General features: G+C 39.3%; 1 protein-coding gene across 4 annotated transcripts in view; it reads left to right on the top strand.

Moving 5' to 3' along the window:
- INPP5K (inositol polyphosphate-5-phosphatase K) overlaps positions 1 to 19,002 on the top strand; it is a 1,033,350-nt gene that overhangs the window by 279,569 nt on the left and 734,779 nt on the right. For all 4 annotated transcript variants that reach the window (XM_044054345.1, XM_044054348.1, XM_044054347.1 and 1 more), the window contains exons 3-4: positions 8,210 to 8,317; positions 13,831 to 13,939. In XM_044054345.1, coding sequence (XP_043910280.1) covers positions 8,210 to 8,317; positions 13,831 to 13,939 — 217 coding nt within the window. The remainder of the gene's footprint in view (positions 1 to 8,209; positions 8,318 to 13,830; positions 13,940 to 19,002) is intronic.

Raw genomic sequence — 19,002 nt, 5'->3', positions numbered from 1 at the left:
GTACCTCAGAGGAGCCAAAACTTTAACGCCTCCAAGATCATCACCAATACCTGCATGGGACCTCAATTATGTCTTGAAAAAACTCATCCTACCTCCTTTTGAGCCAGCTGCTACTGCGGATATAAAGTTTTTATCTTGGAAAACAGCTCTGCTTCTAGCAATAACATCTGCAAGATGAGTGTCAGAGCTACAGGCTGTCATGGCTGTAGAACCTTTTAGCATTTTTTTATCCAGACAGGGTCTCTCTGAGGACAAACCCAACTTTTATGCCTAAGGTGGTGTCCACTGTGGCCCTTAACCAAACTATTCATTTGCCAACTTTTTATCCAAATCCACAGAACAAGGGGGAGAGAATTCTGTATTCTTTGGATGTACACAGACAGCTTAGATTCTATTTGAACAAAACAAAAATATTCAGGCAGTCAGAGCAATTATTAGTGGCATATGCCGCAGGATCACAAGGAAAGGCTATCTCCAAACAGACTATTTCTAAGTGGATAGGTCACTGCATTCGTTTCTGCTACTCACAGCATGGCAAGCCAGTGCCCAAGGGCATTAGGCCACATTCAACCAGAGCTGCAGCCACTTCAGCAGCCTTTCTTAGAGTACCAACCAAAGACATTTTAGAGGCTGCTACTTGGAGTTCAGTGCACACCTTTACAAAGCATTATCATCTGCCACTTTACTCTAAATCCAGGGCAGGATTTGCCACTGCAATTCTGCAGGGCCTCATAGCTGCTCCTAATGCTGTTTAGCTGCAGTCACCCAACCAAAGCTTTTGGACTCTACCCAAATGTAATGACTGCAACAGTGAAACACAAAGAACATAGTACAGTTGTGTACACTTACCATAAATGTAGATGTTCGAGTGTATTCACTGTTGCAGTCCAGGTTACCCACCCGCCATCCCCCTTTTTCCTTCTGGAACTTATCTTTCCTTCTCTGATTTATACAACCTATGGGGTGTATTTGCTTGTAGATGAAGGTAAAGTTTATATTGGTGCATGTACTTATATATATATATATATATATATATATATATATATATATATATATAAAATTTGGCTACCCTTTTAGGGGGCACCTGACATCTGGGGCAAGAAAAACTGAAGAAAATGGCGTCAGCTGCATGTTTTATACCTCTGACGACTTGACGTCAGGGAAGAGGCGACAGCACCCGACACAGGACCCAAGACTTTGGAATTCAGGCCGACTGAGGGCAACCTGCCAGCAGGATTACCCAAATGTAATGACTGCAACAGTGAATACACTCTAACATCTACATTTATGGTAAGTGTACACAACTGTACTTTTTGGAAGCTCCCACAGATGTAGAAGGTTGCTTACTTTTCCTTTCCACTATCTCCAAACTCAACCTATCTCTCTGAATTTTGTCCAGTCCCTCTGCAGGGAGAGGAGAAGGAATGTCAGCTACCTTCAAACTGAAATTTAATAATGGTAGCTATATAATGCAAGATTTAAAATGATTAACTTTGCAGGTTCTGCATACTGCAAGGAACACATTCCTCTTGTGTCATATCTCTCTAGAATAACCATTACCAAAAAGCACCCTTGAGTCCTGGCAGGTGATTGGTTTTTGGACACCAGGTAAAGTAGAGAGAACTCTGTCTTTAAGATTACATTACAGCAAGCAGCCAGGATTTACCGAGGGTCCTTGCCTCAAGTTATAGAGGGAAGGGATACTCTGTGTGCCCACTTAATGTCTGCTAACTCCGACTTTATGCCTGACCACCCTCTGATAACTTTTCCTTTATGAATTCCACACATTTTCCTCCCTCAGCCTTCTCTGGAATCCAAAGGTTTTTGATCTGGTATGGTCTTCCGGTTCAGTTGTCTGACCCTCCCACTCCTTTGTCCTACTCTCAATTCCAGTAACTCTGCAGTCCATTTGTTGGCATGTCACCACTAGGCCCTCCAGTTTATCAGAATGCAGTGTAAGGGCATCTTCGTTTCCAATAGCCTGCCTTCTAGTCTCAGCATGTGTGATTCTAAGGTTGAGTTAATTTTCTGTAGTTCTTGCATAATTTTTTGAAAGGAAAGCCTCTAAAGCGATCATAGAATAGTCTTTGTTCTGCCAGACTTTTGTTTATTTGGAGTGTTAATAGATTGCTTTGCCGAAATGGGTGAACCAGTTGAGTGGGACACAGCAACTTTTGATCATGATTCGAACCAGTTGAGTGGGACACAGCAACTGTACATCATGATCCGACCCCTTTTTGCGATCACCTTTTACACCTTATTGTCCACAGTCTGCCTGAAATCCTTTAGAAGAATGACTTTTTGTCAACTACCTTCCTTTCTGTGCTACACCTGTGATTTCCAGGAAGGCAACTTTTAAATTTGTTTTAATCTTCAAAGAGCTGCACTGAGACACATACATTCATGTCGACATTCCCATTGGAAGTTCTAATGGATTGTATATTTAAAGTGTGGGCCAATATAAATGTATGCATTACGGTATGTTTTTATTTATTGATTTGTTTTGTACATTCTGTGGTAGAGTACTGATCGTAGTGTTTAATTACAGGATCATCCGGGGTTACATGTAACAGCAACAAAAAACAATAGTACTTCCACAGCAAACCTTAGTAGATTGCACAGAAGTATAGTTAGTGTGGGACAAAGGGGGTAGCTGCTTGGGGACAAGTTGTTATGGGGCAAGATCACCAGTTGCTGATGGTTTTACATAGTCATTTAATTAATATTCAGCCTCACTTGTCATTCCTTATATTTATTTTATCTTAACACATATATATGTCTCTATTATCTAACAACAATGTATATATACATTTTTAACACATACTCTATACACATTGACATATATGTGAACATATATTTTGAGGTTATGATGGGTGTCACCATCCCCATCCATCCTATATTTCTTAATTATCTACCCATCATGCAGGTTCTTTATGAGAAATAGAGCTTAGTTCATTATATTTAACATTTGGATCAATAGGATGATTAATTTTATGAATTATGTGTATATAATAATTTATTTTTGTCTCTGCATTTTTATTTTACCTCATATTATGAGTATTCAGAATGATCATTCATTTATAATATAGTATGACATGATCTTAAGGAAGCTCAGAACAATATAATAGAATTGTCAACACCTATCTGTATGGTTCTAGATGCAGATACAATATATATTTATAATGATACTGTTGTGTATATATATCTTGTTGATGCATCCCAGATATATTCATATATTGTCTATTTTTATATTTAGGCTTTTTTATATATATAGATAGGATCTTTGCATATGATTTAATGTGCACATGATCATTTGATATTTATTCATTTATTTATTTAAGAAATTAATGTTTACTCCAAATTTTGGTATGAGCACTCATGCACTTTAGAAAGAAAAACATGTTAAATATTCATTTTAAATTAATTATATATACAAGATATTTTAAAAAACATTATAATTATACCATGCAGTTCAGTCCCCCCTTTATTTATACATAAAATTCTTTATAAACATCTCATATTGGTGCCAGAATATTTTATTTGGTATGTAAGATAAGGTTTACAATAAGATTAGGGTTTTATTTTGACTCTATTTTCTTTATATCGTATTATATTGTTTTATTGTTTTATTTAGACATGGTTTTTGTAATAGTTAAGAGAAAGTTAATAAGAAATATTCATTCTTTTATAATAAAATGTATATAATAGCTGCTTCACTTCAGTATCAAGCATTACAGCTTCATAACCTAGGCGGCATAGCTTTAAATGAGTTTTGATGCTCTTAAAGTGAATGAATGATGTAATTGAGTAATTATTCAATTGATCAATTAGTTAAGCTATACTGCTATCAGATATATAAGACATGGTTACTATACTGTTTTAAACTTGTCTGAAGAAGCGTGCATTGGCAGCACGCGAAAGCGCTTACTTTTTTGGATTTTATGTAATAAAGCTGTTACATCGTTCGTGGTGGTGGTCTACCTTCTTTTTTGACACATACATTCATGTCGACATTCCCATTGGAAGTTCTAATGGATTGTATATTTAAAGTGTGGGCCAATATAAATGTATGCATTACGGTATGTTTTTATTTATTGATTTGTTTTATACATTCTGTGGTAGAGTACTGATCGTAGTGTTTAATTACAGGATCATCCGGGGTTACATGTAACAGCAACAAAAAACAATAGTACTTCCACAGCAAACCTTAGTAGATTGCACAGAAGTATAGTTAGTGTGGGACAAAGGGGGTAGCTGCTTGGGGACAAGTTGTTATGGGGCAAGATCACCAGTTGCTGATGGTTTTTTTATTATAGTAAATGAAAATGAATGCCAATACTAACGACCGTAGGGGCACCACATTGGGAATAGTATCAGGCTTTACATGAGCATGAGAATGCAATTTCAGAAAAGTGACCTCACATAATACAATATATGTTAAAAAAAAAATTTGCCAGACAAGAGTGAATGAAAGAATGATAGTAAATCGTCCATGCATCATTTTCCTGATATCTCACTTTATCCTTTAAAAGTGTCCCAGGAATACTGGAGCCTATCCCAGCAGCCACTGAGCACAAAGCATTGTGACCTGTTAGGAAAAGGCAGTGGTTTATTGCAGAATACACATTCTGACTCGCTTAAACATTACACACATATCTACAGGAAATATGGAGGATGCTAGTTCAGCTACTGCATGTCCTTTGGATGGACATGCACACTCCATACAGTATGCACCCTTGCTGAGAACTGAACTAGAAAATCTATTACCTAAATCCAAATGCTTCTATTCTACCTTTATAAATATGTGTGTGTATATATATATATATATATACACACACACACACACATACGTATACACTTGTGCATATGTTCATGTGCTGATAATAAAACTGTTTGTCACTTCATCTACTAAACCTAAAATATGAGATACCACTTCTTAAATGTAGCCGTTAACATTCTGTCATTTATTTTGCTGTACCGTGCAGAAGACTTTTCAGAAAACTTCACCATGCTGTTCATTTTGTGGCATTATTTGCACTACATTGTCATCTCTTTTTTATTCTACGTCTATGGTCGTTGTCATGCTGGCTAAGTCATAGTGTTTTCTTGCAGACTGAAAAAACTACCCAAAGTCCTTGCATCCCACCTTGACTATTTTTCTGTCCCTGTTCATATTTTACCATTTAAAATTTACCCTCCCTAAATGAACTAATCCAGTGCTTTCGCAACATTTTCTCCATGCTATATGTTACTTCACACTCGGGCAATAATTGCGTACTGTTTGTTCTCTCTTTACACATTTAATTGTTGTTAATGTTCTTTAACTTTTGTATTTCTTTATTGTCTTGACTCCTAAAATGCCATGAACTAACATACAACTGTGAGGGTTCCAGTTTTTTACCAAGTTAGGGAATCCCTAAAGATCTTGTGTCTCTTCATAACCAATTTCTTGTGTATTTCTTATAACAGTTTTAGTGTTCTCACATTTCCTCTTTTTTTCTGTAGATACCATCTTCCTTTGTGACTGAAAATGATCCATGGAGTCTACTACTCCCCTGGCTTCAGGAGTGTCCAACTGTGGCTGGTTTCACAATTCACTTAAAGGTCTACCTTTTTGATATTGCACATGACAGGAAGATGAAAGCAATACAGGAAAGTTTTATTAATACAGTTTGTTCTGTGGCAGCAGGAAACAGAGACATGTATGAAACTGGGAAACTGTAGAGAACCAAGCTCAATTTAAACATGAGGACATATTTCACTGAAAGGAATGGGTGATAAAAACAGATCTGGACACATTCAGGAGCATGAAATAAACAGAGTAAGGGGGAACAGGGGGTGAATACACATCGTTATAGAGTGCTGGCTGGAGCAGTCAGATATACTGGGTAGGCGTAACATAGCCTTCTGCTGACATTTTTGTGTTGTATAGGAAAATTTAGAAATGCATTGGATGGGAGCATCTAATGCCAGCTGGTTTTCACAATTCAATTAATGACTTACCTTTTTGATATTGCATATGACAGGATTACATGAGTATTGATGCCAGTTTATCATTTTATCTTGTGTTCTTTTATTTTATTATTTTGTAATGCTATTCTTTGTATCATTTATTTATTCCATTGTCACATATGGTGCTTTGTGAAAAAAAGAATTTCAGTGTAGTGGTGTCATGGGGACAGTCACAGGAAAATTTATGTAAAAACTGAATATAAATATTTGTTCAGGAATCCTTGTAATAAATTATAACAGTGGTTATGCATGGGGAAGCACTCAGCCCTCAAATAAAATGCAAGTAAAATTATGTAGGCTTTCTTTAAACATTATACCATAAAATCAATTGTTTGCCAGTCTAGATGTCATTGCTTTACATTGTTAATGTGTGTTGCATCACAAAAATGTGCATTTTTTCAGGAATTAGAAACAAGCTTCATATTAATACAGTCTCAGGAATGTTATTGATGAAATGTACACAATAGTGTTAATTGTAGGACTTAACAGATGACGTTGCCTAGCCAGCCAAGAACATCTTAACTGTGGAAATTGTGTACCATACCTCTCCATCTGAAAACTAGCATTATATCCACTCATCAAGTGCACCAGTTTTACATTTTCATGGCTTTTCCACATTGCACATTTACCAATTCCTGTCACATGTCCTTGTAATAGCTTTAAAGTTTTAACAGTTTTGTAGAAAACATTTATATTTGTGTAAGGCACTAGCCTGTGTATCAGAATAGGGCTGTTTTTCATGGACAGAAACATTTGAACTTTTTCTTGGCAGACTGTGATAGTTGCGAGAAACGTCAAGTGCAGCAAACAAGATAGACGTTAATCTGACTGTAGATGGCTTGTGGAAAAGATTGAATATTCGTATCAACCCTTGTAGATGTTATCTGCACAAGCTATCCATATTTGCTGTAGTTTTTAAGCTCCTTTCAGAAAGTGTTTATTTTAGCAGTTTTGTTTTTTCGTTGTGGACGGCTTACCAGAAATAAAGATGTCAGTTACAGAAACTGCTAGTGAGAGCCTCACACCTTTTGATTCAGGTGACATAACAGTTTTTCATGTCTTGCCTGGATATGAGAGTGCGCAATACCTGTACAACCGATCAGGTAGCCTTGGGGACATGAGGTCTCGGTCTAGCAGCCGTGTCCGTCTTCAGCAGCAAGTAGCACAGTTGATGGCTTGCATGGAGGACATTAGTTCTGATGAAGAATTCAGTGAGGAGGTGTCAGAAACACTGGAAAAAGTGTTTGCTATCTGTGGACAAAGAAAGAAAGAATCTACAGGGCAATTAAAGTATTGTGATTTTTTTTTTTTTTTTTTAAGTATTTTGTAAGGTCTTTTGGGTGTAGGTAAACGTTTGTTCCCATAATTGCAAACTGTAGTTTGATATTTGTATAGAATAGCGCATTACATTTTCAGGAAACTGTATCACTCGAGTTTGTGTTTTTTTTTAAATCTGTTAGTCTGTGGCATTTCAACAGAGCTTGGAAATCATTTTACTTGTGTAAGCAAACCACTACAGCCATATAAATTCCTATACCAAGATTTTATTTTTTTAACAAAAATTTTAAACAGCAGTTTGAGTGGAATGCTGTAATTTGTTTAGAATTTTCTGAATGGTACATGTAGTCTGAACATTTATTGTTGTGCGAATTTATTTGTATTTGAAGAAGGCTGTTTGTCTGTAACCATTGTTACCTTTCAGCAATCCTGTAAATAGTTTAGCTGCTTTCTGTTTGGTCCAGACACCAGTTAATATCCCAGATATACTTTTGCAAACATGCACTGGGCTGTTTGGAGTGGAGGATGCCTGTGAATCAGAAGATACTTGTTTACTTTCTGTCTAGGGAGCAAAAGCAGTTTGTCACCTTTCCTTCCGGGAGTGGAGAGACAAGCACAGGCCTAACAATGCAGGATAATCAAACTGGAACCAAAAAAGAGCCAGGGAGAAAAGTAGGAGTATGTTTAAAAAATATGATCTGTGCTTTTTCAGTGCTACAAATTTCCAGAGGTTTCCTGAAGGTGTTTCATGAAGTGACATGGGTGACTTCCATCCCTACTCCCTTCCATTTAAAAAACTGCATTGTATATACTTGGATAACTTAAAATGGCAGATAGGACAGGAGCTTTTGAGAGAGGTTTCCAGTTGCAAAGCAAATTGAGAATTTACTTTTTATTTTTCTTCTTCCTCGCATAACAGATTGAAGTTAGTGACGTGGAATGTTGGTGTCGCTGCACCCCCTGATGACCTCTCTGACCTTCTGGGTTGGAAATCGGAGACGCAAGGAGTGGATATGTATGTCATTGGGTAAGTATAGATCTAAAGGCCTGTACAGCAGTATTTACAGTTGTGGGTGTTGTGGAAGCTGGCTTTAGTTCATAAGTGAATTAATTTTAGATTTACTTTGTATTTTCTTTTGCCATCTTTTGTTTCCATCAGTTCTTAAGGTGGACAGATTGCTTCTGTGTTTCTCCAGAGTTTCTGTTTCCCTGTTAATAACACCATGGGTTATTTAAATGTTTTGGGCGGGGGTGCTGTAGATAGGAATGGGTTGGCCATATGTGCATTTTGTACCTATTGCGCTACCATTGAGTAGTACCCTTCTCACTCTCAGGGTCACAGAACAGCAGCAGAAGACAGGAAATCTGCTCCTTGGAGGTGGAGAAGGTGTATTTGCAGTTTAGTTTTCCAGCTATTATCATTCTGTTTGGCTAAGATCCAGATTGGTACAAACTTGAACATTGTCCTTGTTCCAGCATTGTTGTAACAACAGGAGACTGCTTAAAAATAACAAGAATTAAGATTTATTCACAAAGAAAGTTGTAGATGCATGGGAAAGCTCGCTTGAGGAGCTAGTTGGTGCAGAGCAAATAGAGAAATTCTGGAATTAATGGTACACATTTGAGGCAGTTCTTGATATTATTTTAAGTATTAGACTCTTCTGTAACAAAGCAGAGCAAAACAAGGGCTTATTCATTATGACTTTCTTTTTTAAATTTCATGAGACCTTCAGACTGCAGCATGTGAGTGTTGATTCTTTATTGTATTTGCTTGTTGTTGTTGGATTATGTTATTGCTTAAAGAATAAGTAAACCTAAATTGTGACAATAGTGTCCTCTTTCATAGAAGTACTGATGATCATCATAATATCTACTGTTGCAATACTGACTCTTTAGATTTCCAACAGCAGAAGCCAGATGGCTGGCAGATTCCCTTTCACTCAGATGTCAGGATGTTAGTGGTATAAAGGGATCTCAGCCAACACCATCTTTAGATTTTTTTCTACCATAGTTGACAAACAGTCAAAGCTTTGGTTGTGTCATTAGTCTGTCAGTTTGATCTGCTTCCACAGTTCCAGTTAAGCTCCCCATTGGAGGAAAAAAATGTCTTTTTTGCATATTACCATAGAATAATTTTTGATAGTTTTGATCAACATAGAGGCAGCTGTGGTGGTGCCGCGGTTAGCGTTGCCACCTCACAGCAAGAGGTTCTCCGGTTCGATCCTTGGCTGGGGTGCCTTCTGTGCAGAGTCTGCATGTCCTCCCTGTGGTCACGTGGGTTTCCTCTACGTGCTCCGGTTTCTTCCCACATCCCAAAGACATGCTGTAGGTGGATTGGACACACTAAATTGGCCCTAGGCATGAATGTGTGCGTGTGTGTGCCTTCTGTGGAAGGTTGGACGCCGGGCTGGCAACTCGACACCATAAAACTCTACTGCCAATCATGAGCGGACAGGCAATCCACTGTGGCAACCCCTAACTGGGAAATGCCGAAAGAAGAAGTTTTGATAAACATCTGTTGTAAAGAAAGCTAATACCTGTATTATGCATAGGAAAGAAATGCACCATAAAGAGTACCACAAATTGCAATTTTTTTTTTTTTTTTTTTTTTTTTTTTTACCTGGGTCCAGCATGAGGTGCTCAGTTGTCCTCTGTGTGCATCCTTTAATTTTAATCCAAAGACCTTAACACGTTAGGTAGAATCCCTATAGGAGTACTTTTCTCTAACGTGAGTGATTGTCTGGTCCCAGTTCTTGTCCTCCCCGGGTTCTTCCTCTAACTTGCCACATAAGAAAAAGTATTCTGAAAACTGTCCAAATGAGAAGAAAAGTCGGGAGGCTGACAGCGCAATGTGAGAGTTGGATAGTGCCTATGGTCTCAAAGATACTGGTGTCAACAAGATACCTTTATAACTCCCATATCCTGTATTAGTTACTGACAAAGGCTCTAGCACAACCCCTTTGGCAGACGCAACTCTTTTACCAACATAGATCATATCTTTGCAAACAGACATTCCATTTCTCTGTTTTGAGGCCTCTCCATGTACCTCAAATTCTGACACCCATGTCATTATTGGCAAAAGGGAGAGTGCCATTCCCACACTGTTTAGGATAGCTTTTTGAGGTATCTGGTGTCTGCCCACAAACTGAGGCCTGTAAGGGAAACCATAGTTCCAAATACTGACTTAGGATATCTAGATAAAAACAGATGCAAGATACCTTGTCTCAACTTGTACTGAATGGGCCCTCCCTTTTCATCTCTTTCCCCAAAGAACTCCTTAGATTGGCAGTGGGCTTCATTGATTTTTTGAAGCCTAGACAACTAGCCTTTAATAAACTTTCAGTGCAAGGGGGTGTCTTCTGCCTAAAAAAGGGAACTGTATCCTCAGAGGAGTTCAAACACTTCATACTCAAAGGTGAATAAACTGGCTTATGCGGAAAGGGTGTCTCACCTCTCTAGATTAAGTCAGACACTAAGGACATCTTATTCTCTGTCACACCCCCAGAGGATTTCTCATTTAGGGGTACCCATCATGGAATGAAGAGAGGTTAAAGTAGGAGACCAAATAATTCTGTTAGGTGCAGATTAGATACAGGAGTTTTCTGGGCCTTTCTGAACTCAAGCCTCTGGCCATTCCTTCAGTCATGGCAGTCCTGGATGATGTACTCAGTAGTGCCTCTTTGGAACCAGATTCCCAAATGCCTGCTCCTGGGAAGCCAGACCATTTCTGTATGGTCAGCTACTCCCACAAACACCTGTTTAAGAGCCCATTGGTTGATCCAGCAGTGATAGGCATGGAATTCTTCAAGGTGTCTACTGCAGCTTTAAACAGAAGCTGTTTTACCAGTGACAGAAAGCAAAATTGATTACTTTGGAAAGAAGTCTCGCACTTCAGTTACTCTGGCCATTATGGCTGTTAACTGATAGCGTCACATATTGAAATTTGTAAAGTCCCTCCAACAGTTGAGACAAAAGGCAGAGAGGCTAGTGGTTGAGAATCCTAAAGAAGAAGATGCTTGACCTGTTCAACAGGAGTTCCCAGGTTGTCAGATGCTGCATGAAATGCTGCTATATTGCAGTGGCTGCATCATACAGGGCAGTTTCACAGGGTGTATGGTAAGAGGAGGCATGCCTGGCTGATGGCACAACCCCTGCATGAGCATGTAAAAGCAGAACTCCTTAATATACCTCTAGCACATGATTTTATTCCTGACTTTTTGTGGTTCCAAGAAAAGAGAGTTGAGGCCCATTGTAGACTTACAAAATTAAATAAGTTTCTTAAGGTTCCATAATGCTAACCTTCAGAGCCTTCTGCGTTGTCTTTCTACCATGGATTTAGAAAGTACCTATTTCCATATCCCCATAGCCAGAGTAGACAGACCATTCATCAAATTCAAAGCTGGAGTTTCCACTTCCATTTCACCCTACTTCCTGTTTGGCTTTTCTTTTGCACCTAGGGGTCTTTGCGAAGTTTCTGGCTTCAGTAATTGCAATTTACTGGATCGAGGAATTTCACATTTACCCCTACCTGAATTGCTTCTAGTCCTTTCAACTCTTTTGAAATCTTTAAAGTCATGCTTTTCACTTTCATGGCAGCTTGCATCCCATTCCAGGATAATATATAAGCAGACCAGCTGAACAGAAGAGAAGTGGATCCTCAAGAGGGGGTGCTAAACTGGTACTGTTTTTGGATATAGCTCACAAGTTAGGGTGTGCTAGACCTGGACCTTTTTGCTCTTCTAGAAACTTACGAAGTGAGCAGTTACTGTACTAGGGTATTGGCAGTTAGGACCTGGGCAACAGTTGCTTTCTGCATAAACTGGGCAGGTCTGTTTCTTTGCACTTTACCTCCAATAACCTTGATCTCATGGATGTTGCAGAACATGATGGAAGACAGGCAAGAAATGTCCTTTGTAGTTTTAATTCTGGCTTAGGAAACATTAGTCTCCCTTCTGCTGGGTCTGGTAAAGAGAAAGCTGGTCCTGTTGCTCCAGTGTATGGACCTATTAACTCAACATAAGGGATCTGTAATATATCCCAATTTTAGAACACTAAGGATCCCAGTGTGAGTGATTTAACACTCATCCCCTTCAGGAACATGGCTTCTGGGTATGTGCTATGTATCTTGAGGGAGTCCAGAAAACCTAATTCAAGGAAATTGTGCCTTATTATGTGAAAGAGGTTTTCCTTTTGGTGCCTTAGCAGAGACCAGGCCCCATTTTCTGATCGTAACTAGTTGTCACATTTCTGTCAGACTGCTACAGAGCAGGCCTGTAATATGCCTTTTTGGAGATACATGCATTGGGCTGCTCAGTATATCTGCCATTGAAACCACCATTGTACTCTTAGTTATCAGTTAATTACTTCCTAAAAGAAGAATTGAATCTAAAACCAACACCAAAACAGAAATAACTCCACTGTGGGACCTAAATTGTTTTAGAAAAGCTCACCTTGTCCCCTTTTGAGCTAACTTCTTTCATGTCTCTCAAATTTCTCTCTTAGAAAACTGAATTGCTGGTGGCACTAAGCTCTATTAGAAGAATTGAGCTGCAAGTCTTCATGTGTAGAGACCCTTACTCCTCAGAGTTTAGCAGCAGCCTGGGGGGGGGGGGGCAGTTTTGGGATCCTGTGGTTAAGATTTTTGTCCCCTGAGATTGGTTCCTCCAGGGTGAGTTGTACTCTGGCACCCTTTCAGGATTTCTGTAGCCAGAACAGGGAAGATTAGAAGGTGTCACTAGCTGATGTCCTTTTTACTGCTGACATCTGAGTGGGAAGGCATTCATTTAGGATCGCTGGAAATTACTATGATTGTCAAGCTTCAGCAGGCAGGAATTCTAGGAGTCAGTACTACAACAGTGAGCACTGGCTGTATTTGAACATCTACAATCAGATTCTGATGAAATCCCTAGTTTCAGGAGATGAAAGTGCTCAATCTGTGTGTTTATGTGGAAGAATTAAAAACAGCTTGTACTGAAGAGTTGGCTGACTGGAAGTGATTCCTGCTGCTGACAGTGTATGCTTTGGATTTTTTTTAACATCTACAATTGTGTTAATTCCCTAACACAACCCTTACTTTCCTGTGGTCAGTGTGTGCAAGTCTACATACACACACAGTCACAAACACACATGTTGCTGGTTTATGAAATGATTGTTGGTTTATGAAATGATATCACTTTGGTATGTAGGAAATACTCTTTAAGTGTATTTAAAGCCCTGTGAAGTGAATTTGCCTGTAATGATGGCAGAAAACTTTGTGGAGAGGGAAACATGACAGGCACTGGTCATGCTGAGTACTTCATCTGATGGCTTCATGTAAGTGACAGGTACATTTCTGACTCTGTGCTGTATCCATTTTTAAAAGGACAGTGGGTGGGTTTGCATGCATAGTGATGACACTTGTTCTGAAAAATTCTTATCTCCTTTTTATGACAGTATCTTGTTTTGTTCAGGTGCAAGTATTATGGTTATTGTAAATAAAAAAAAAAAACATACTTGTAACACTAAAGTGGCTAAATTTCTGTGTAATCTCTCCTTGTTCAGGCTACAAGAAGTGAACTCCAAGGTTCTGAACTTCATTTCTGACATGGCTTTTGATGACCCATGGAGTAACTTCCTGATGGACGCACTTTCCCTTCTTGGTTATGTTAAGGTAAACTGTAAGCACCATTTTTCCAAAACCATCTTCATTGTTTGTATTGGTACATTGAAGTTAAGAAATATTAACATACATACATTACTTGAGCAGTAGTAACACGTGGTGATGTCCCTCCTTAATCCTTGTTGCAGTATTCCTTACTTTTCAGATGTCTTGCCAAGGGTAGCTGTACATCTGACCAGCATATCAAAGCCTGGGCCCTTCCATGTGCTGTACGTCAAACATCTGAAAGCATGAGGTACATAAGTGACATAAGAGCACAAAGCCTTCAGAACAGCTTTCTCACCGGTCTGAACGCAGTGTTTCATTACTGGTCTGTAGTTCATACTCCTAGGTGCAAACTGCAGAGCCTTTGGGCAGATAAGTACCCCACTGGAGAAGTTTTCCTTTTTTTTACTTCTGTTTTATTGTAGGTACATATCATCAAGAAAAAGTAAATGTGATTGCTGGAGGCAGATTCTCCATAAAGAGAGACATAATGGTGCCTTTTTTTTTTTTTTTTGCTTAGATGCTGAATACAGTCATAAGCAGTGTTCTTTTTGTCAGGCCTTTGGCCCTAAGACCCTGTGCAGCTGTCTTTCCTCGTTGTGTGTCTACCCTGACCTTCTTTCCCAAGGAACTATGTCCTTGGAATCTCCCCGCCTGGATGTCCAGCCTTCTTTAAAATAGAAGTTGAATCAGGCTTCTGATGTCCAGTCCATGCCAGATGTCTTCATTATGTCTGATGAAGAGAACATGGACCGTCTGGTTCAGATGCGTGCCTCCATTATCATGACCCTGTTGAAGGCCAATATGGGGTAGACTGTTTGCATTGATGAAGGTTTTTTGACCTGAAAGGTTTGTTTCATTAAATTTTTTTACACTACTCAGTTCTTGTTGTCTATTGTAGACTGTTTGCATGAGAGATGGGGATGAGCCAGTGTCTGTCAAAGACAAGAAGGGGGAACCTCAGCTGGTGATTCTTTGGAGGGGCATGGAAGGATTCCACAAGTTCTTGATCGGGAAGTAGTACTGTGTTCCTTAATAGTGCTGTGTCTGAGCTTGGAACCTCCAAGGTTTGTACAGGCAGATGCCCCTGTTAAAGAGAAGCAAAAAACTAGGCACATTTCTCCAGTTGCTAATGACCCCCAGAGAGAGAATGGGAAGACTTTACTCAAGGACTTTTTAAAGCCCTAATGGCTTTGAAATGTCCTGATGGGTTGTCAGTCCTTTCTATCCTATTGGATGTATATGTTGTTTCTAGGTTAATGACCACTTAGGCCCTTACAAGCCTAGCCATGCACCCCAAACCCATTTGGATTCAGAATGTCATGGGGGGCATGTTAATAGGGATGTAACTAAGGGATTTCTAAGGCGGGGGTTGTTAGGTAATAATTTTCTAATTAACTGTGTTTGTCCATAAGGGACATAGGGGCCAGTCCAGAGATAAATTTACAATTTTCCATCCAATTGTCAAGGTTTCGTTTGAATAGGGTCAAGGATGAACTTTGTTTTACATGGATTTTTACATGGATGGAGAGCTTATTCCATTACACGAGGATTCTTTAGAACTTATATCTTTCTCTCCAGCATGTTCTGTTTGTCACTAGTGAAGTTTAGATCCCTGGATCTAGAGTTACTGGTGCTGTTTGTTTTGCGCATGTGCAACAGATCCATCAGGACTGGGTCTGAGGAAGCCCTGTAAGCTAGGCATAGATCACCTGTCAGCAGCCTGTAGGAGAATGAATACAGAGTTAGAGCCTTTAGGAGATCAGTATAGGACAGGGTATTTATGCCTTTCATTTATGAATTCTTCTGGTGAGAAACCTTTGTGGGTGTTCCAACTGTTGCAGGTGTCTGGTTAGGTACATGCCAAAGGAGGCATTATACTCAATGACATGTCTGATAATGGCTCACCAGAATGGTACTATAACTTCTTTGGACCTGGATGCCATAATCTTACTTAAATGCTGGGTGACATAGAATGAGTGTTTTAATACTTTAGCTACTTGTTGGTCAAAGGCCAGATTAATGTCTTCATATGTATGTTCCCAGATCCCTTAATTCTAGGCTGACTATTAGTAGTGTTTTAACAAAGGAGTAATTAACTTGGGTAGACAGTTTCTCAAAGGGCATTATAATGTATTTTTTGGTATTGAGTTATAGGCAGTGGCTTTGGCACCAAACATTTGTCTGTGTTAAACTCTCTTGAAAGATGCTGATATCTTGGGTGGAATCTATAATAGTTCCCAGTTTACAGTCCTTTACACACTTGGTGAACCAGAGGCCTTGATCTGTAGCCTTGACTTCTGAGAAATTGATGCATGGAGCCCTGGTTTATTCCACTGGTGACTAGTCTCCTGGTGGAGGTGGTCTTTCCTATCCTGACCTCCTGGGCATTGTCTGTGAGCCAGCTGGTAATCCACTGAGTTGTATAGGGGTTTATGCTTAGCTCAGAGAGCTTGTCAAGAATGCCTGAGTGGAGTATTGTATTGAATGTCTTGGCCAGGTCAAGATGTGCAGTGTGCACTGTTTTACCCTCATCCATTGCCTTGATGACCCTCTTGAAATCTACTAGGTTAAATAGGCACAAACCTTCCCTTTAAAAAGCCAAATTAGGATAGGTTCCATGTAAGTAGGTTGCCAATATCCTTGTTTATCATTTCCATGATAATTTGTTCTATGGCTTTGTGTAGTTACCTGAGTTGGTTGTCGAGATCCATGGAAGATTTCCTTATTCCATCCCTCTAAAAAAGAACTAGGGAGTCATCTTCTGCTTTAGATTCTGGGGAGGAGTCATTTGCTTATTCATCCTAGATTCATTCTCCTCTTGCATTTGGTTCTGTTTCTCTCAATTCCCCAAATGGAGTTATTTTCCTTTGGGGATACAGTCCTTAAAATGATGCAACATTTTAAGTGGGAAAACTCTCCAATGTCTAAAGTTCAGAAGAAATGTTATGATCTTCAGATGAATTCCCCTAGACCTTCTGCAGTTCCTCCTGTTCTGGAAGCCATGTTAGACAACTTTGAGCCTGAGGCTTCTCAGGCTCCTGAGTCTCAACCTCCTGCTCCTAAAAAAACACAGATGGGTTTTATAAAGTTCCTGAGGCTCTGAAATTTCTTTATAAGAATCCATCCTCGGATCCCTCTGTCATTTCTCTTTCAGCTGACAAGTCCACAAAAATTCTTGCTTCTCCTAAGTCTTGTTAATGGGTAAACATTGCAGAGCCATGGTTAGGTATGGAAAAAAAAGGTGTATTCTTCTTCTACTTTAGATTTTAGAGCTATCAACTGCCAGACACACAACTAGATATGTGTTTTCTCTTCTTTCCAAAACTGTGGGATGGCTTAACTTGATATGCCTGATTTCAGCAAGACCTCATTCCTTTCCTTGCTCAGTTGTGCTTACCAAACAGCTGAACATTCAATTAAGTGTAGCTAGATTGCTGCTGATGCTTCTTTGAGGGTTGCTGCTTCTGGGTCAGTCATTTGAAGGTTTCCCTGGTTTAGGCTTCAATCTCTTCCAGAGGATGGCAAAGCTGTAGTGTTGGTTTCTTTTCTGGATACTCAGAAATTGTGTGGTTCTGCAGGTGCAGACCTCTTTAACATGTTATAGGACAAGAGTAAGTTTATACAAGACATTAAGCAGATTTTCCTTTCTCTTGTCCCTAAGTACCAGCGGAGCTGTCCTTCCAAAGCAGGCCCTTCTGTGCGTAGACATCAAAGGCAGCCCAAAAAGTGTAATTGGTCCTCTGAAAGGATTTTTCCTGAGAAACCAGTTCATGTCTGCAGGGGACAAAAGTCTTCCCTTCTTGATAAACCTGCTTCCATGTAACTACTTTCCTCTTACTCTCGGGCAGATTCCCTGTCTCAGAGACTGCCTGTGTCCTTTACCATTTGGCAAAGAATTACAAGAGATGAATTGGTTCTATCTGTAATTTACAAGGACTACAGAATGGTGTGGAAATCCCTTCTCCCCTTTTTAGGTATTCCTCAGCCTCCACCTTCCCAGCTGCCTCATTTCCCACAACTGATTCAAGGTCTTCTGTGTCATGGCACTATTCAGCCAATTCCACCTTATCAGAAGGGCAAGGATTTCTATTCCAGGATGTTTCAAGTTCCCAAAAGGAGAGTTTGTGGAGTCCTAGCTTAGATATTTTCTTTCTCAACACTTTTCTGAAAGTTTTCTCTTTCAAAATGTTAACCCTTCAGACTCTGTTTCCAGTACTTAAGCCTCAAGCCTTTCTGGCATCTCTATATTTGAAGGGAGCTTATTTCCATAGTCCCATTCATCCCCTTTTCAGGAAATTTTTTACAGTCTTCTGTATCTTCTTCATGTTGTTAATTTTCTGCTTTGCCATTTGGTCTTTCTACAGCCCCGAGGGTGAAATATATCCCATTATTGGGACTTAATAAAAAAGGTGTGGACATGGTCATTGATACCAACAGCATGAAGACCCCTAAAGTGTTTAGTAGGGCATGTGTCTTAGAATACGGACCACATTCAAGCAAAATAAAAGACATATTGACTAATTATTGGAGTATCTTAATGGTGGACCAGGATTTAATAGACACTTTGGGCCCTAGACCCGCTTTTGTATATAAGATGGGGAAAAACATCAAAGCCTATTTGGAAAGGGGTTTAAGAGACAATAGGGTTGGACAACAGTACTAAACACACATCAAAATGTGTCACTTGCAATCAATGTCATGCCATCAATGAAGGAGGAGGCACTGTTTTGGACAATATTAACAAGACAAAATTGAGGTTTAAACAGGGAAATTGCAATTCAAAGTTTGTTATTTATTTAGCAAAATGTGAGGCTTGTCCAGGATACTATATAGGAAAAACAGAGAGATATTTTAAGAAACGGATATACGCACACCTTTATAGTATCAGGATGAAGGGCATAAACAATGCCTTATATAGGCATGTAGACAAATATGGTTCAGAGCACATTTTTAAATTTGCTATATTGGAAAATGTTGTGATGGATCCTAGAGGTGGTGATTATAAAAGTACACTTGCTTATAAAGAAGTTTGGTGGCAATTGTTAACAGATGCCACAACACCACCA

Source organism: Protopterus annectens, chromosome 13.part0 (assembly GCF_019279795.1).
Source record: "Protopterus annectens isolate FY-2018-M chromosome 13.part0, PAN1.0, whole genome shotgun sequence".
In the NCBI taxonomy this organism is placed as follows: domain Eukaryota; kingdom Metazoa; phylum Chordata; order Ceratodontiformes; family Protopteridae; genus Protopterus; species Protopterus annectens.
This window is presented reverse-complemented; position numbering and strand designations above follow the sequence as displayed.